The sequence below is a fragment of the Rhizophagus irregularis genome, chromosome 30, assembly GCF_026210795.1.
Source record: "Rhizophagus irregularis chromosome 30, complete sequence".
NCBI lineage: Eukaryota > Fungi > Glomeromycota > Glomeromycetes > Glomerales > Glomeraceae > Rhizophagus > Rhizophagus irregularis.
Window position 1 is genome coordinate 2,971,293 of NC_089458.1, and position 16,323 is coordinate 2,987,615.

At 27.6% G+C, this 16,323-nt stretch overlaps 4 protein-coding genes across 4 annotated transcripts; 3 read left to right on the forward strand and 1 right to left on the reverse strand.

Moving 5' to 3' along the window:
* Nucleotides 1-4,494: 4,494 nt before the first annotated feature.
* On the forward strand, nt 4,495-6,299 carry OCT59_022067 (uncharacterized protein). The gene is made up of 4 exons (XM_025319311.2): nt 4,495-5,072; nt 5,145-5,496; nt 5,582-5,671; nt 5,771-6,299. Exons 1-4 carry the CDS (start codon nt 4,556-4,558, stop codon nt 6,000-6,002), a joined length of 1,191 nt encoding a protein of 396 aa, XP_025174120.1. The 5' UTR covers nt 4,495-4,555; the 3' UTR covers nt 6,003-6,299.
* A 2,623-nt stretch (nt 6,300-8,922) lies between these two features.
* On the forward strand, nt 8,923-13,212 carry OCT59_022068 (uncharacterized protein; the record flags this gene model as incomplete). Its single annotated transcript, XM_066146936.1, has 14 exons — nt 8,923-9,755; nt 9,828-9,910; nt 9,990-10,043; nt 10,117-10,958; nt 11,033-11,182; nt 11,249-11,293; nt 11,367-11,447; nt 11,533-11,676; nt 11,750-11,912; nt 11,979-12,220; nt 12,291-12,499; nt 12,568-12,618; nt 12,701-12,944; nt 13,009-13,212. The coding sequence occupies exons 1-14, from the start codon at nt 8,935-8,937 to the stop codon at nt 13,210-13,212; spliced, it is 3,333 nt and encodes a 1,110-aa protein (XP_066006029.1). The 5' UTR covers nt 8,923-8,934.
* A 147-nt stretch (nt 13,213-13,359) lies between these two features.
* OCT59_022069 (uncharacterized protein) lies at nt 13,360-14,638 on the forward strand. The gene is made up of 3 exons (XM_025309423.2): nt 13,360-13,472; nt 13,594-13,686; nt 13,829-14,638. Exons 1-3 carry the CDS (start codon nt 13,437-13,439, stop codon nt 14,165-14,167), a joined length of 468 nt encoding a protein of 155 aa, XP_025174124.1. The 5' UTR covers nt 13,360-13,436; the 3' UTR covers nt 14,168-14,638.
* Nucleotides 14,627-16,297, reverse strand: OCT59_022070 (uncharacterized protein). Its single transcript, XM_025309425.2, has 3 exons — nt 15,708-16,297; nt 15,547-15,620; nt 14,627-15,474 (listed from the first exon to the last, which is right to left on the reverse strand). The coding sequence occupies exons 1-3, from the start codon at nt 16,171-16,173 to the stop codon at nt 15,127-15,129; spliced, it is 888 nt and encodes a 295-aa protein (XP_025174125.1). The 5' UTR covers nt 16,174-16,297; the 3' UTR covers nt 14,627-15,126.
* Nucleotides 16,298-16,323: the final 26 nt, after the last annotated feature.

Sequence of the window (16,323 nt, forward strand, 5' to 3'; positions counted from 1 at the left end):
ATCAAATCATAATATATACTCTTTTTAATATATAATCATTAATGCTGTAAATATTGCAATTATTCACTATAATTATACAAATACAAAGTAAAGTTGAGTACTCGAGTCGGAATAGAGTTAGGGATCAAGGTTAGGGTTAGAGTTGGGTCATCGATAAAAGAAGGTTGAAACTTATTAAAGGAACGAAACATAATTTAAAAATTGTTCTACAAATACTCGAGTCGGAACGAATACTCGAGTCGGAACGAGTAAAAGTATTTTTTGACACGGTACCACCGCAGTTGAATAGATAATTTTGCCCGGACCGGAAGAAGCATAATGCTGGCCGAATGTTGGACGGCATTAGCCACGTGATATAATCTGGTTTTTTAACTCGAGTTTGTTACAATGTACACGAGTGCGAATTAGAATTACAAAAAGTAATTATAACTATTATTTATTACAAAATCGAATTAAATATTCAAAATATAAACTTGGTTAACACAATTTACGGTATGTATTAATTGCCATCTTTGTCGTCTTTGTCGGAAATGAGAAATATTAGGAATACTGTGGGGATCAATAATATTTTAATATTGATTTATTGATTAATTGGATGTTCTCATAAGTCAATTAAAAATCACGCATATTCCTCATATTCCTTCTAATAAACTGTTTGTGACAAAAATAAAAATTAAAAAATTTTGTGATTTGTTTTGAAAAAAAACAAATTTTTTATTTATTATGTACGACCTTGTGGAGTTGTGTTGCATCTTTTTGATAAATATGTAGGCAGAAAAATAAATTATGTAAATTAAATAAAATATTAATAAATTTTGTGAAATTTTTTGTTTTTAAACAAAAATAATCATAAAATTTTATTTGAAATACAAAAAAAAGTTTCATTGTTTCTGAACTTTCGTTGTAATCAGAACTCTGAGTAAAAACTGTCCACGGTTGATCCGAAAAAAAATTTGCCGAAATTATGTCCGATATCATATTATTGGATAATAGTATCTCACGTGACGCAGATTTTTTTATCGAAGTTTCTATACGATAATTTTAATTTTAGCACGAGCTTTTTCTATAAATGAAATTACTGGAAATATACCATACCGTATTTATTTATTTAGGTTGAATTTATCATTATACATTTTACTTAATCTAGAATCAAAAAAGTCTTATTGATGATCGATCTACTATTTACCGATAAATAAGACAAATAATAACTAAAAAAACGAGTTTTTTAACGAAAATTACGAAACCTTGCAGTTTTAAGAATATTCCGGTTTTTTTTTTTTAAATAAAAATGCTAAAATTTTTATGTATAAAATGATAACAAAGCAAAACAAATTTATGTTTTTTAGAATGACGAGTTGCTGCTTAGTTTATGTTTTTTTTTTTGATTATTTATTTAATGCCGATTTTTTTTAAGATCGATATTAAACTGTAAAAATATATATATATATACAAATATCTTCCTTAAACATAATTATTTGAAAAGCACATGTAGCGATGTAAATATTTGCATATACTGTAAATAACAAAAATTCTAAGAATAATTTGAAGTAATAATATTTTTGGAAAATATTATTTTTTTTTATCATAGTGATTCAATAAATCTAATAGAAAATATTGTAAAGTATTTAAAAATGTTAAATTCTTTTAAAAACTGTTTTTTTTTCGGGGTAAAAACTAAATTTATTTATAGATCAACAATAATTTATCCATATTTAGGTAATACTTTTTTAAAATATTTTTTTAAATTTTTTATATATCAATAAATTGCTCGTGAAAAAATTGCTCGTGAAAAAAAAAATCAAACGTAACAGCAGAAAAAAATTTCTTGACGTATAATTTGATAATATAATATTAGTGATTATTTACTATGATGGAAGATATCTCGTTCTATGAATTTCATTCATTATGGTTTAAATTATATGAGTGTTATATGTGATTCTTTTTTTTATTTAGCTACAAAATTCCTTCATTGCGAAATTTACAAAATTCTTTTCCATTAAGAAATTCAAAATTCATTCCTGTTACAAAATTCATTCTCACTACAAAATTCACAAGTTCTTTTCTGTGATCGTTTATATTTACTTAAAATCACCATGTTTTTCATCATTAAAATAATTTACTTTTTCATTCATCATTTTTTAAAAGCTTTTTATTTCGAGATAAAACATCATCAAAACCAATTATCAAAACGAAAAAACAGATTTAATCTTTTAGGATTACCGACAGAGATTTTATTGTTGATTTTTAAAGAATTTCGTGAGAAGAATGGGTAAAAATTTATAAAATTTTTGGAATGTAGAGCCAAATTCACGTGGTAATATGATCATTTTTTTTAATAGTGTCGGTGAACTTGTAATGTTACGAAAGACATGTAGAAGATTCAATAATATCATTAATGTTGTCATTAGAGATGAACTTGAATTTAATAAATATATTTGGAATTTCAAGGTAATATTTTCTTGAAATAATTATATAAAAATATATGAAATATTTTTTTTTTTTGAAATAATTATATATAATTAATATAATTTATATATATACATAATAATTCATTCGTAATTTTTTTTAGTTCAAATTTACTTACAAAAGTAATAATGGAATTACATATGAAATAACTAAAGGATTAAGAGGTCATATAAATATTAATAATTTATTAAATCAAAATTTTGTTGAAATTGAAATTGATGAAGAAAAATTTTATAATATAAAAGTTTTAAAAGTAAATTCAAATAGAATTAAAAATATTTTTATTATTAATCAAGATAATATTAAAAATAATTTATATTATGAATCATTTTTACATAAAGATCTTACTTGGTTATTTATTGGTGAAAGGGATTTAATTAATGAAAAAAATAATCATGATGGAAATATTTTTGTTAATATATTTAAAGTAAATGTTAAATGTATTAAAATTTATTCAAAAGATTTTATAAAAGTTTTTATGAGTTAAATATTATATATATTTAGTATATTAAAACTCTTTTTTATTTAAAAATAAAAAAAAAATTACCTTTTTTTTAAAAAAAATGAAATCTTAATAAATATTATTTTTTTAGATATGGGATTGGAATTAGGGAAGGTACCTCCCCGGATGATCTAGACGTGGATTTCTTACCCTTACTAACGTTCTTTTCGTTTTTTTTTTTAATTGTAGATACCTCTCTAACGTTTCTAACTTAAATCTCAACGCTTTACCTTCCGTAAAGCCGAAATTCACATGGAGGTACCAAGACCTTTACTAATGTTCCTTTCGTTTTTTTAATTGTAGATGCCTCTCTAACGTTTCTAACTCAAATCTCAACGCTTATCCTCCGTAAGGCCGAAATCCACATGGAGGTACCTACAATTTAGTATGACCTTTACTACCGTTCCTTTCGTTTTTAAATTGCAAGTACCTTCCTGGACGCCTGGACGGGGATTTCGGCCTTACCCGTTGAGAATACCCTTACGTTCCTTTCGTTTTTTTAATTTTTTTAATTGTAGATACCTCCCTGGATGCTTTGGAGTTTGGACCTCAAAAATTGGTTCCATTCACCAACTTCGAACTAATTTAAAAGTTTCGAAACCGAATTATAGTTTCGAAGGGCAACTGGGCAACATTAGAAATATTCGTTTTTTTTTAGCCAATCAGAGTAGCTATCTGAAAAAAAAAAGAAGGTCCGAACTCGATCAATTTAGTTGAATATCTTTTAAAATGTAATTATCCTTCATTACTACAATGAAAATGTGGATCAAATTACCTGCGGTTAATTTATTTAGTATCAAAAAGATTTATATTATTTTTTAAAGTATTATTTATTGTCATACTCTAGATCCAGATCAAATGAATGCTTTATGATTTGTAATTACTGCCACTTTTTTAAGAAAATAATCAATTTCCTAAGTTCAACTTTACTATTCTTCTAAATAACAATAGCTAAATAGAATAATAAATTATTATTACGATTGTATTTTTGACCTAAACCCGACTGGGTTAGTTGCAAATTAGTTTGGGTATGAAGATAATAATTTATCTTACTTTGGGAAGTAACCGAACCTTTAGTCACGGTTACTATTCTCGGGGTAAACTTTAATTATTACTTCAGCTCCGATTGGTATCATATTAAATATTATTGAATTTTTAAATTACTTCAATTTCCATGAATTCTACCGATTTTAATTCTATTTTCATTAATGTATTTTCAAGATATAGATTAAAGTGTATCACAACTTTAACCATGATAATTGATAAAAAATTAGAATTGATATTTTCCTTTTTAATGGACCCGATTTAAGGAGGGATTCTACTGTCAAGTTTCTTTTTTTGATACGGCGTTCGTTTCTTTGCATAGTTTTTCATTGTAATTCCCTAATTCGTTATGTCCCACAAAAAATTAAAATTAACATAACGGGTAGTGCACATTTCGCTTTTATTGACTATCCATAAATGGTAGTTATAAGAAAGTTAAAATCTATAAATTCACTTCAATAATTATTTTATTTCTCTTGCTTCAAATTTAATTAATATTATTTTTTTTTCTCTCTTCTTTTGTTTTTTAAAAAAACAATAAAAATGAGCTACGGCGCCATCATTACCGAGTTTCCAAGTTACGATGATTCGAATAAACCTGCACAAAATTCAAAAAAATCACCTTACACCGCCTTTGCAGAATTCCTCGAAGCAAAGCGTTTCATGTATTGGGGCCTATTTTTGACAACTATCAACATCGTTGCATTAACGGTCATAATTATGATCAAGTTGGATGATTTCTTTATTGAACTCTTATTTAAAATTTCATTAGTGATAAATATAATATTTGCAATTGATGTATTATTAAGAGCAATAGTATTTGGTCCAAAATATTTCTGCAGAGGAAAATATGGTTTACTACATGGTTTTGACGCGATTTTGGTCTTATCAACATTAGGCGTTTCACTTTTCTTAAAAATTAAGGAGACAGAATTGATTGAAATAGGGTTATTATCATTACGATTTTGGCGTTTACTTACAGCACATGTTAAAGTTATAGAGTATAAATATCCAGCTTTTCATATTATACTCGTTATGGATCGAAGTGGTTCAATGAATGGTAAGAATAATCTACTTTAATAATTATCAAAATTATATTTAATATTAAAATTAAATTTTGATTATTGTTTAGGTAATGATATTACTCCATCAGAAAAGTCTCGTAATTATGCCAAATTACAAAAATCTCATGATAATCGTCTTGGTGCTGTATATGATGCTGTTTATTCTTTCATGGATACTAGATTGCAAACACGTTATAAATCATCCTCAAGGACTCCTTTGATTACTGATCGTATTGACCGTGATACGATATCACTTGTTCTTTTTGATGATGAAGCAGTTGTAATCTTTGAGAATGAAAGAATTAATGCTGATTTACTCTTTAATAAAATGCTTCAATATGAAAATAGAGGTGGAACTGATTTTGGAGTTGCTATTGAAAAAGTAGATCAACTTATTAACAAATATTTTGATGCCACAAAGTAAATTAATTTTTTTTTTGTATTTCAATGAAATTTAACAAAATTATATCATTCGAATTTTTTTTAACTTTTAATATTTGAATAGGACAAATATTATTATATTCCTTTCAGATGGAGAAGCAGATGTTCCTGAATATGATTTGGATTCAATTTGTAAACGCAATGCCAAAAAGAAGTATATATAATTTTTCATAATTTTATTTTTTTTTCATCTTAAAATAATGAATTATTATAATTCATTGATCAAAAAAAATTTTTTTTTTATTATTATTAGTTCACCAATATATCTACATACTGTCCTTTTCGGTCTAGATTTTGGAAGTGATTCATTAGGAAGGATGGTTGACATTGCGAAAAAGTATACACCCCCTGGTCCCGTGACTTGTTCGTTTACAAAGGTTATGGACGAAGTTGTATTGACCAACCTATTTACTAGTATAGCATCCAATTTACGTGATCATAAAAAAGAATATCGATGGTGGATATCCCAGGTTTTGAATAATTAAATTATCAAAAATATATATGTAGTTTAATTCTTTGGACGTATATTTCATTTTTTTTTTAAAAAAAAAAAAGCTTAATTTAAGCACAAAAAATTCAAGCATAATAATTTCGAACATTAACATATTTTGTATAATAAAAAAACAGAAACCAAAAAAAAAAAATAGTTTCTCATAAAATAAGCATCTATTTTATATTTTTAAATTCTATAATATAGTGACCTCCTTTTTTCTACATAGGAAGGTTTACAGCATCTTGTTAATTTTTGTTTTTAAAAGTATTTTTAGATATACGTTTGTTTTATTATAAGCATATGTTATTTAAAATGTCAAGTGATAAATCGTTTTCGTGCAATTCATCTAGAAACCGGTCTTCCCACCTAAATAATTACGCAGGTTGACAAATTCTTGTGAATGCAGCACGTGATTAGTGCACTTACAGTCTTACAGACTTACAGTATGATCGAACCTTTTAATTGTGAAGGTAACAACGGATGTTTTACACATGGTTATCAATTACTTGGTTTAGGAATTCCTGTAGGTACTGGTGCGAGTTACTGCCGGCCTCGATACGACGAACCCTCCGATTTTCACCTCAAATTCGCTATATTTTAGCGTCCATTACAATGTCAATAACTAATATCACTGAGATGTGAATAGAAACAATGAATTGTTGTTGGAAAAATGCTAACCTTTGACTATCTGAAGTTAGCGAAGAATTTAAAAAATTTAATTGGCTGATTCATTATAATGAGAGATATTTGACGCATTTAGCATCTTGAAACTGGGTCTAGATTTGAATTCCAAATGGGAATAGATAATTCCACATTTCCAAAGCCACTTTGTATACGAAATCCATTTTACTAAAAGTCTGTCCCAAATAGTTCAGAGGTCTTCGCGTTTAAACTGTGGATGTTGTAATCAAATGTCAAAATTTCTGGGTTCGTAATCTTGACACCATTCAATCATTTAATGTTTAAGCACAGGAATAATCGTTGCTCACAGTGAAGGCATAATTCAAATACTGGTAGAGTTAGAAATCGTTAAATATTTTTACAACCTTGAACTGAAGACAATTTTTAGACGAATAGAGTATACCAATTTTGCAATTTTGTCAAACCTGATAAAATAGTTCCATCCGAATTAATAGTAACTCCGATGCTGTATTTGATTTTGGTATTTGACGTATTTTAACGGTAGATCTCGATGTCGATCATCTTTATCTCTCAATCTGTATCCATTAAAAACAGGTTCTGGTTTTTTTTGTTTTTCTGAATAAAGAACAAATAACAACAAAAACATATTTAACCATAAAAGAAAGAAAGTCATTCATATTAAAACAATCAATGACAATAATGGTAATGATAATAGTGATACGTTAAATAAATAATAAATAAATTATCTATTTTGAGTAAAAAAAAAAGTGGTTTTGTTTTCATTTTATTTTTTTTTTTAAAAAAAAGGGGTCTATTTTACCTACAGAAAAAAATCAAAAAAAAGGGGGGGGGGGGTGATATCTGTGTCATCGGATTTTTTTCAATTCTTAAATTGACTTAACCAAGTTTGAAACCAGAATTAGCTTTGACAATGGTAATTTGGCTTTGATGTCAATTAAAGCCCATTTTATTATTATATAACTTGCAGTTCTTGGCTGGGTTAGCCGGGCAGGTCCGTTTCAATAGATACATATTTGCTTTTTTTAAAATCCAACATTAAATAATAAGTTAGCAAGCGTCATTATGTACGCGATTAATTTATTTACAGGTAAGTGAATAATTTGATTTACCTATTCGGTAATCCTAATAAATATCTGGTCAAAACGACAGCTACTAAAATTCTTTGTTATCTGAAATATCTACATTATAATAGGTGACTTCTTTTTAGAATGCATTTGTGCGAGTTTCTTAAATGCATTTGTTAATTTCTTAATCCCAATTTCTTGTTCGTGGCGCAATAAGAAAATCTAGGCTGCTAGTTATCGGATTAATCTATGTAAAGGATTAATGGAAGCCACAAAGCAATGAATATCAATACCCCACACATTGTATGAAAGTTATTTTTATCACGTTTTAGCATGACTATCATACAAAAATAAAGATACTAAAAATAAATTTGTGGAGATTAACCGATAATGTTTCCTTAATTGCTAATTTCTTTCACTTAGAGTCATCTATTTTATATTCCTATACTATATTTCTATGATTACTAGGCGAAATTCTGCGTTCAAAGAATCTCAGTAAATGCGACGTGATAGTTTGGCCTTCAAACAGTAAATCTTCCCTGTATATGAAGTATAATCCGTGTCTAGAATCAAGAATTCAGTAGCACGTGACCTTGGCCTAGTAATGTCACTGTTTTGAGGGGCATTATTTCTTTTAATAAATCCTTCTTTTCGAATATCATTCGGCAAATGTTGTGATCATATTAATTCACTCTACTTCAATGTCACCATTTTATTCTAACCTAACCGCTTCTATTAAGTGAGAGATTGCAAAAATGGTAGTTAACAAAGCAATCGAATGAATCGATATTAAAAGAATATTAGATTTCTGAAATTTGGTATGAATATTATACAGAAGAATTGTGTTTTGGTGAGGTTTATTTGTTCATTAATAATCTCATACTGAGTTGGAGGGACATGTTAGGTATTAAATATACTACATATACACAATGTATTTGGTTTATCATACGTTGAAATACAAGAACGATTTCGTTTCTAATAAAATTTCTTTAAATTTCATTCAGTTATAATGTTTAAAATATTCATTAGATAGAAAAAATTTTTATGCATTACCTATTTCAAAAAATAGGTTCGGATATCTAGAATTTGGAATCTTGCTGATCATCAGATCATCAGGATTTATTAACTCGCTTCATAATACAATAACATAATAAAAGTTGATCCAAAACAACTTAAAAAAAATTATTTATCAAAATTATGAGCGGTCGAAGAAGTAGTTCTCGCCTTGCAAACAAAAATCGTATTGATTATAAAGAGGAGAAACAATCATTCATAAATATGAACTTGGATCAAGTAAAAATTTCTTCTGACAAAGAAATTGTTCAAAACGTAAAAGACATTCAGGAACCTTCTATGAAAAATGATCTCGATCCTCTTGTTATAATAAATGACGAAAAACCACCACAAAGATTTGAACGTATAACAAAAGTAAATAAGGCTATATTTCGACAGACTTCTAAGACTTTATCAGATCTCAAGTTTGCTATTGAATCTACCAAATCTGCGGTCTATTCTTTTGAATCATGTTTAAAGGGCAAAAATAAGAGTTTATTTGACGATGACGCGTCAATAATTAATAACAACGATGAAAATGAAATGGATGTTGACGAAATTGATGTAATTAATGATGTTAATGATAATAGCTCTGTTATTGAAGATGATGATTCACTTACTGTACATAATATGAATAATTCATTAAAAATAACTGAAGATATTGAGGATTCGGAACTTGTCAAAAATGTTATCAGTGATCAGGAGAATCAACCATTGGAACAAGATATTCGATTACAAAAACAGGATTTAATGGAAGTTGATTATCAACAGCCAATACAACAATTCACTCTCATGCTTTCTGATGATTTAAAAGAAGCTTTTAAACCTGATCTACCTATTTCAATATCTCTAAAAGACACTGATATAATTGTGTATGATCCCGCTGATCCTGATTTTAATAATGATGATTCAATTGTAACTCTTATTGAACATAAGCAAAATATGACTACTAGAAGGAAAATAAGGTAAGTCAAATTTTGTTGAAGGGAGTAATAATTTAAATGTTGATGTTAATATTAATTCTTTCTTTAACTTAGACTAAATAGACTTCTTTCATCGAAATCTCTACCCGTGAAATCTATAAATCTACAAACAAATACGTATGATCAAATTACTAATGGTACAGTATATAAAATTTTGTTTATTTGTATGTTATAAAGGCTTAATAATAATAGATTATACGTTTTCAACAATTCAAGTTATTAAAGAACAAGATACATCTACTTCACATGTCGTTTGCATTGATGATAAAGGTAATGCATAATTTAGTTTTTACTTTTGATTGTTAATATTAAGATTCATCAAGAGATTTTTATTTTTTTATAGATGACAATTTAAAAAATCAAGTTAATGAAAAACAAGAGACACCTGCCGATAATCACGAACGACAAGAACAACAAGATGACAATATGATGGGCTTTAATGAATCTAAAGTTCAAGATCAAAGCGTTACTAAAGATGAATCTGAAGTTTGTAAGGATGATAAGGATATTAAAAACTCAACACCAGATGAGAACCCTGACGTTAAAACTGTAAGTCAAAGTACTAATAAAGATGATGGTACTAGTAATAAACTTGAAGTCCAAAAAGACAATTCCGAAGATGAAAGTTTTACTGATGTGGTAGAAGAAGTCGTTATAGAATCTTCAGGCGTATCTAGTTCTCAAGAAGTTTCAGTAAATAGTATGCTAAAACCTTCAAGTAATTTTGCACCTGTAAAAAATAAAAATAGTCAAAGTGGGTTGATATCCGCTGAGAATCTTGAAAGGGGTTTAAATGATAATAAATCACCCTCTAATGATAAAATATATAATAATAAAAATAAAATACCTAAATTAAATGTTAAAAAAAATCCGAAAAATGCACAGTCAGTCGAAAGTACGACAGAGTTGATCTCATCACCAAATTCATCCGTTAGTAAAGTTGTTCCTGCAAAGAGATCTGTACCTGATGATTCAAAAACTTCCGGAGATATATTGGGTCCATTTTTAGAATTGCTTGATGAGAATCGGAAGAATGAAACTTTACTGATACAAAAACAATCAGCTACAAACATTACAGATGTTCCATCAAATTCTCGATCAGAAATGATGAACTTACCTTATTCTTCGATGTCTTCGGAAGAACATCTAAAATACCTTCAGATCGAGGCAGTGATTTATCGTAATGTATGTTATATTTTTTATTTATAATGTTTGTATGTTCATGTAATAAATGCTAATGAAAGTTTATATTTAACTAGCCGGAATTGGTTTCAAAAGAACAACGTAATTTTTATCAGAATATGTCGGAACGGGTCATAAACGAACAAAAGAATTTTGAGCGATGGCAGTTTGAAAGATCGAAATTGTTTGTTGGTCATTTGAACCCATTGATAGAAAATAAAGTTATGGTTAGTATCTTTCATGTTCAATATTAATCAATATCACGACTAAATAATTTAATTCCTTTAATTTAGAACCACTTAAAATACGGCAGGCAAAGTAATATAAATGTATATTCAGTATGTAAATAATAGTAATTCCGATTTGTACATAATGGTATGATGAATTTAATAATTATCTTATTTTTTTTAGAGAATAGAATTAACAATTGGACTTAATCCAGCCAGTCACGGGGAACCAGAATTAAAATTCAAACAAAAACTCAGTTCAATCGTACGTTATTTTTAATGATAATAATGTGTTTAACTTTTATTTCATTTTTAATTGTGATTTTTATTAAATTTTTCAATATTTTAAGGAAAAGCCTTTTGAATTTTCGATTCCACCAACAGTAGTAAATCAAATTCCTTTTCAATTAGAAAAGGAACTTTGGTTAAATGACATTCCATCCGCTAATACATTATCAGCAGATTTTGCTATAAAAGATTATTGGCAAAAGATGGTAAATGGGTTAATGATATTATTATTCATTATGAAATTTTCTATTATACGAAAACTTGTCTAATTTTTAATAGAGAATTCCAGTGGTTAGCCAGGATCCATTAATCCCTGAAATGCTTTCCAACCATAAAGTTGACATTGTAATTTCTTCTGGTGGTCTTACTGCACTTGTTGGTTTAGCTGAGTCTACAGATGTTGATTTGGAAATTCCGATCAAGATAGTTGAATTTACCAAAGGTAAATTAATAATTTCTACATACACAATTTAAAAGATTGCCAATAATGCTTTTTATGTTTAATTAGAGAATTCTACTCTTAAAACAATATATATCGATAAACCATTTGTGAAAAAGAAAATGACACCACGTGAAATCAATCAAGTTTACTATAATACAGCTTTTAAAAGTATGGCTTTGAAAATGAATAAAGATGGCGAATTACAACATTCTTCACACAACCTTGAATATTCACTTTGGAATATTGATGATATAAGTATTTTGATACGATGTAAATCTGATGGATATTACAGAGATTCAGATCAAAAGGTTCGTTTTAAAAAATAATATTATACAAAGTAAATTTTTTCTAATATATGTAATTTGTGTACAAATATAGATTCGTACTGTAGGAATAAAATCAAAATTAGATTATCAGTTGGATTACAACTATGAAAGTATCAGTTTTATTGAGCAATCGCGCTGGTGGATTTATTCGATGATACGAAATAAAGCTGATCTAATGCTTGGTCGAATCGATGTTCCAATGAATACCCTAAATATGGTCGAGAGAGTATCAGCAGAAAATATTCTCCCTGATGAAAATCGGTGAGTAGCTAACTAAAATATATTTTTACAATAAGTAACTTTTTACTGAATGATCTTTTTAATATTAGGGTGAAATCACTTGTCAAAAAGTTGCACTACATTTTTAAGCAATTACAACGGTATATATTAACGATATTTTATGAACGAATTCTTATTTAACTGGATTCTAATTTTGCAATTTTTGATATTTTTAATTCTTAGCCAATTATTTCAAGGATCATATATCCTTCGTCACGAGAAAGGTGAAGCTTATGCTGTAGTTTATAAGAGCGTTGAAACTGCTGAAAACTACTCACTTACCAGCTCAAAGCTTACTGAGATTGACCGTGAAACAATATCATTTGTGCCATTAGTATGGAAAGGTCTACAAGCTCAGATTAGAAATACATTTCCTTTTAGAACTGAGCAAACTCGAGGCCCACCCCAAAAAAAATCAAAAAAGAAGGTAATTATTAATTATAACACATTTAATTACGTTAAACTCTGTTATAACCTAATTCCTATTCTAGTTCAACGTACCAAGCGAAAAATCAAAATCAAGGTCAAAATCAAAATCGAAATCAAAATCAAAGAAAAGTAACGAATGTGATGATCTGCAATATATTGCAGATCATATAATCAAGCCGAAGATTTATGATTTGGATAATATGGAAGAATCGAGTGGTTCTTCCGCACCTGATTTCGCCACATTATTAAATAATTTTAAAAAATAAAAATCATTTACGTCATAAAAAATTAGTGTTATTTTACAATGTGACAATGTGACAGTTTCGAATTTTGGTCATGTGATAAGTGACACAAAATTTTTTACCAATCATGCAAGTTGTGGTTAAATATCTGCGTCAAACGTTATTTTTTTTAAGTTTTTTTCCTTTCGGTTTTTTTCAATATTTATTTTATTTTACTTTTTGGAAACTAATAAAACCACGCCAGTAATATGAATCCAGCTAGGAGAAACAAGATTGACCTCGATGTAAGTTATCTTGACTTTCAATAGCTCAATAAGCTTATGAGCTTATTTGAGGCTGATCGTGGGAATTTATTATTAAAGGTTTATTACTAAAATTAATTTATTCTTGTCATTAAATAAATAGAAACTAACTGAAGAAGAGAGGAAGCATTTCCGGATGTATGGAAAGTTACCAGCAGGAAAAGCGGGAAAGGATCTTATATCTCACAAATTAAAGGTATTTGTTAAAACGAAAGAAAAAAGGAGTTAATCCTGGGAAATGTGTATATCTTTTCAAAATGTCGTCATTACATATATAATTTATTAAGGATTTGATGAGAGAAATAAAGGTTTCTACTTATAAATTATATTATATGTAGGAACGAAAGTATTTTGATTCCGGAGATTACGCTCTTTCCAAAGCTGGAAAGACTTCAGGTCCAGTCGGTGTTCAACACCCTTCACCTGAAACAATTCCTCACTCGAATGCAATCGCAGCCGTTACCCACAATTCCTCACCTGTGAAAGAAAGTTCTCTCGTACATGAGACTGAAATTGATGAAAAAGCAGATACCCAATCTGCAGACGCAGACAATCAAACTACCTCACTTTCCACATCAAACCAAACAACACCAGTTCCGGTGATCCCAGAACCAACACCCGCTTCTACTCTAAATTCTTCTACAACTTCTTCAACAACAACAACCAATAATTCATGATGGAAGATAGAATATTTAAATCAACATTTATGTATAAACGTAACGAAAGTGATCGTATTATCATATTTAGTTCCTTTTTTTTTTATTTTGATTTAATTTATAAATTTCTTGTAAATTGTGCGAAATGTTTTTTTTTTCATATAGAAGCAGATATATTTAAATAGGAAAAAGTTGATTGATGTTGGATTCGAATAAAAAGAATTCAAGGTCGAGAAAGGATTGCCCAAATTTTTGTTATTTTTGGTTCACTTATCTCCCTTGTGTTCTAATTTGATGTGTAACATTGATCTGTTTCTTTATAGTAACATTCAAATTTATAACCAAAAAAAAAGAAAAAAAAATTCTTTTGTACCTATTTATTTATTTAATTTTTTTTTTTTTTTTTGTTACTGGTGTTGTATATAGTGGCTTTTTTAAAATCCGATTTAAACCTATTAAAGAATATTTTTCGATCTTTTTAAGTAAATGGAATTGAAATTTAATTTCTTTACAATGACATTTTATTATAAATCAAAAAGTATTTGCTTTCATCAAAGAAAAAAATAAATATTAAAAAAATTAGTAATTTCTTGTCCATTTTTCAGAAATACAGAAACAGTATAAAAAATTAATACATATATATATTATTATTATGTATTTATGTTCCTTCAATAATTTTTTCTACAATAAAATAAATCTAAAGCAAAATTACAAAATTAAAGGATTGATTGAACTTCTGAAATGATAAAAAAATATATATATAATAATAAAGCAAATAAAAAACTATCTAATTAAATTTTTTTTTTAATAAATAAACAGCTTTTTTATTTTAAAAAGTTCCATTATTTTTTTTTTCTCTTTTAAAAGAACTGTAAATAATTCTTTTTTTTTAAGAGAAATCATAAAAATTAAATTGAAAATAATAAATATTACTTTAATATAATTATATAATTAAAGAAATCATTAAAACAAACCGGAAATTATTCAACTTTTGCTCCTTTTGTTGCGGTTACTCCTTTCTTATTACTATAAGTTTTATTATAAAATCCGATGAATAAAAGTAAATAACTACTCAAAATCCAACATCCAAAAATAGCAGCACTTTCACTTCCAGCACATGAACCATAATTTGGCATCCAATCCCAGTAAGTAGCAGTGAAATATGTATAAGAACAAAAGTATACGAAGAACAAATCAATTACGAATTGAGTTATTTGCAATGTTGTAATATATTTTTTCCACCAAATTTTTGCCCCTCCTGCGGTTCGAAAATAATAATAATACATAAACACATGAACCAAGAGATTAAGAGTAATTGGAACCCATGACTATAATAAAATTGAAATTATCAATAATTAGAATAAATAAAAAAATGAAAAAAATAAAAAATGTTCACTTACCACTGAGGTTCTACCTTCCAATTGCGAGAAACACAAAGCCATCGTCATACTATGATGATAAACGTGTAAGAATTCTGAAATAAAATTCCGGAAAGATCTTTAAAGGTCAATTTTATTACTTTAAATCAAATTAAGAAAATTTAACCGAAAATATATATTACCAAGATTCTTTTTCTTTAATACTAAAAAGACAGTGTCGGCAAGTTCCCAATACTTTACTAGATAATTAAGATAATATAACAACTCTAATCGTTGAGTCCATGCGTCTTGGTGACATACGGAATGAAAAATTCCTTCACGAACTACTATTGGAATCAGTTGTTCCACGAATAGTATCAAAAGTGCTAGAGAAGATAATGTCAACAAAAGATTGTGAAGTTGGAAAATAAATTGAAGTTTGATAACTGGAAAATTTCTCATAAGTAGTCTCCCTCCAAATATGACAGCGAGATATGTAACAATCGCAATTACAACTTCATATCTAGTAGAAAATGTAGTAACTCCCTCAATAAACGCAAAATTATTTGGGTCGTTTCCCGTTGCTAAAGTGTACGCTTTCACAAAATAATCATAAAAATAAATACCAAAAGGACGATCAAGAGTAAACTGAAAAGTTGAGTTTTGCATTATAATGAAATTAAATCTTTTAATATTAACCTATAACTATTAATTGTAGATAATATCTATTGTCTTTATATATTCAAACTCTTAAAAATAAAAAAGAAAGTTTCACTAATTGAGAGTCTTTAACAAAGAAAAAAAAAATTTTTCGAACTT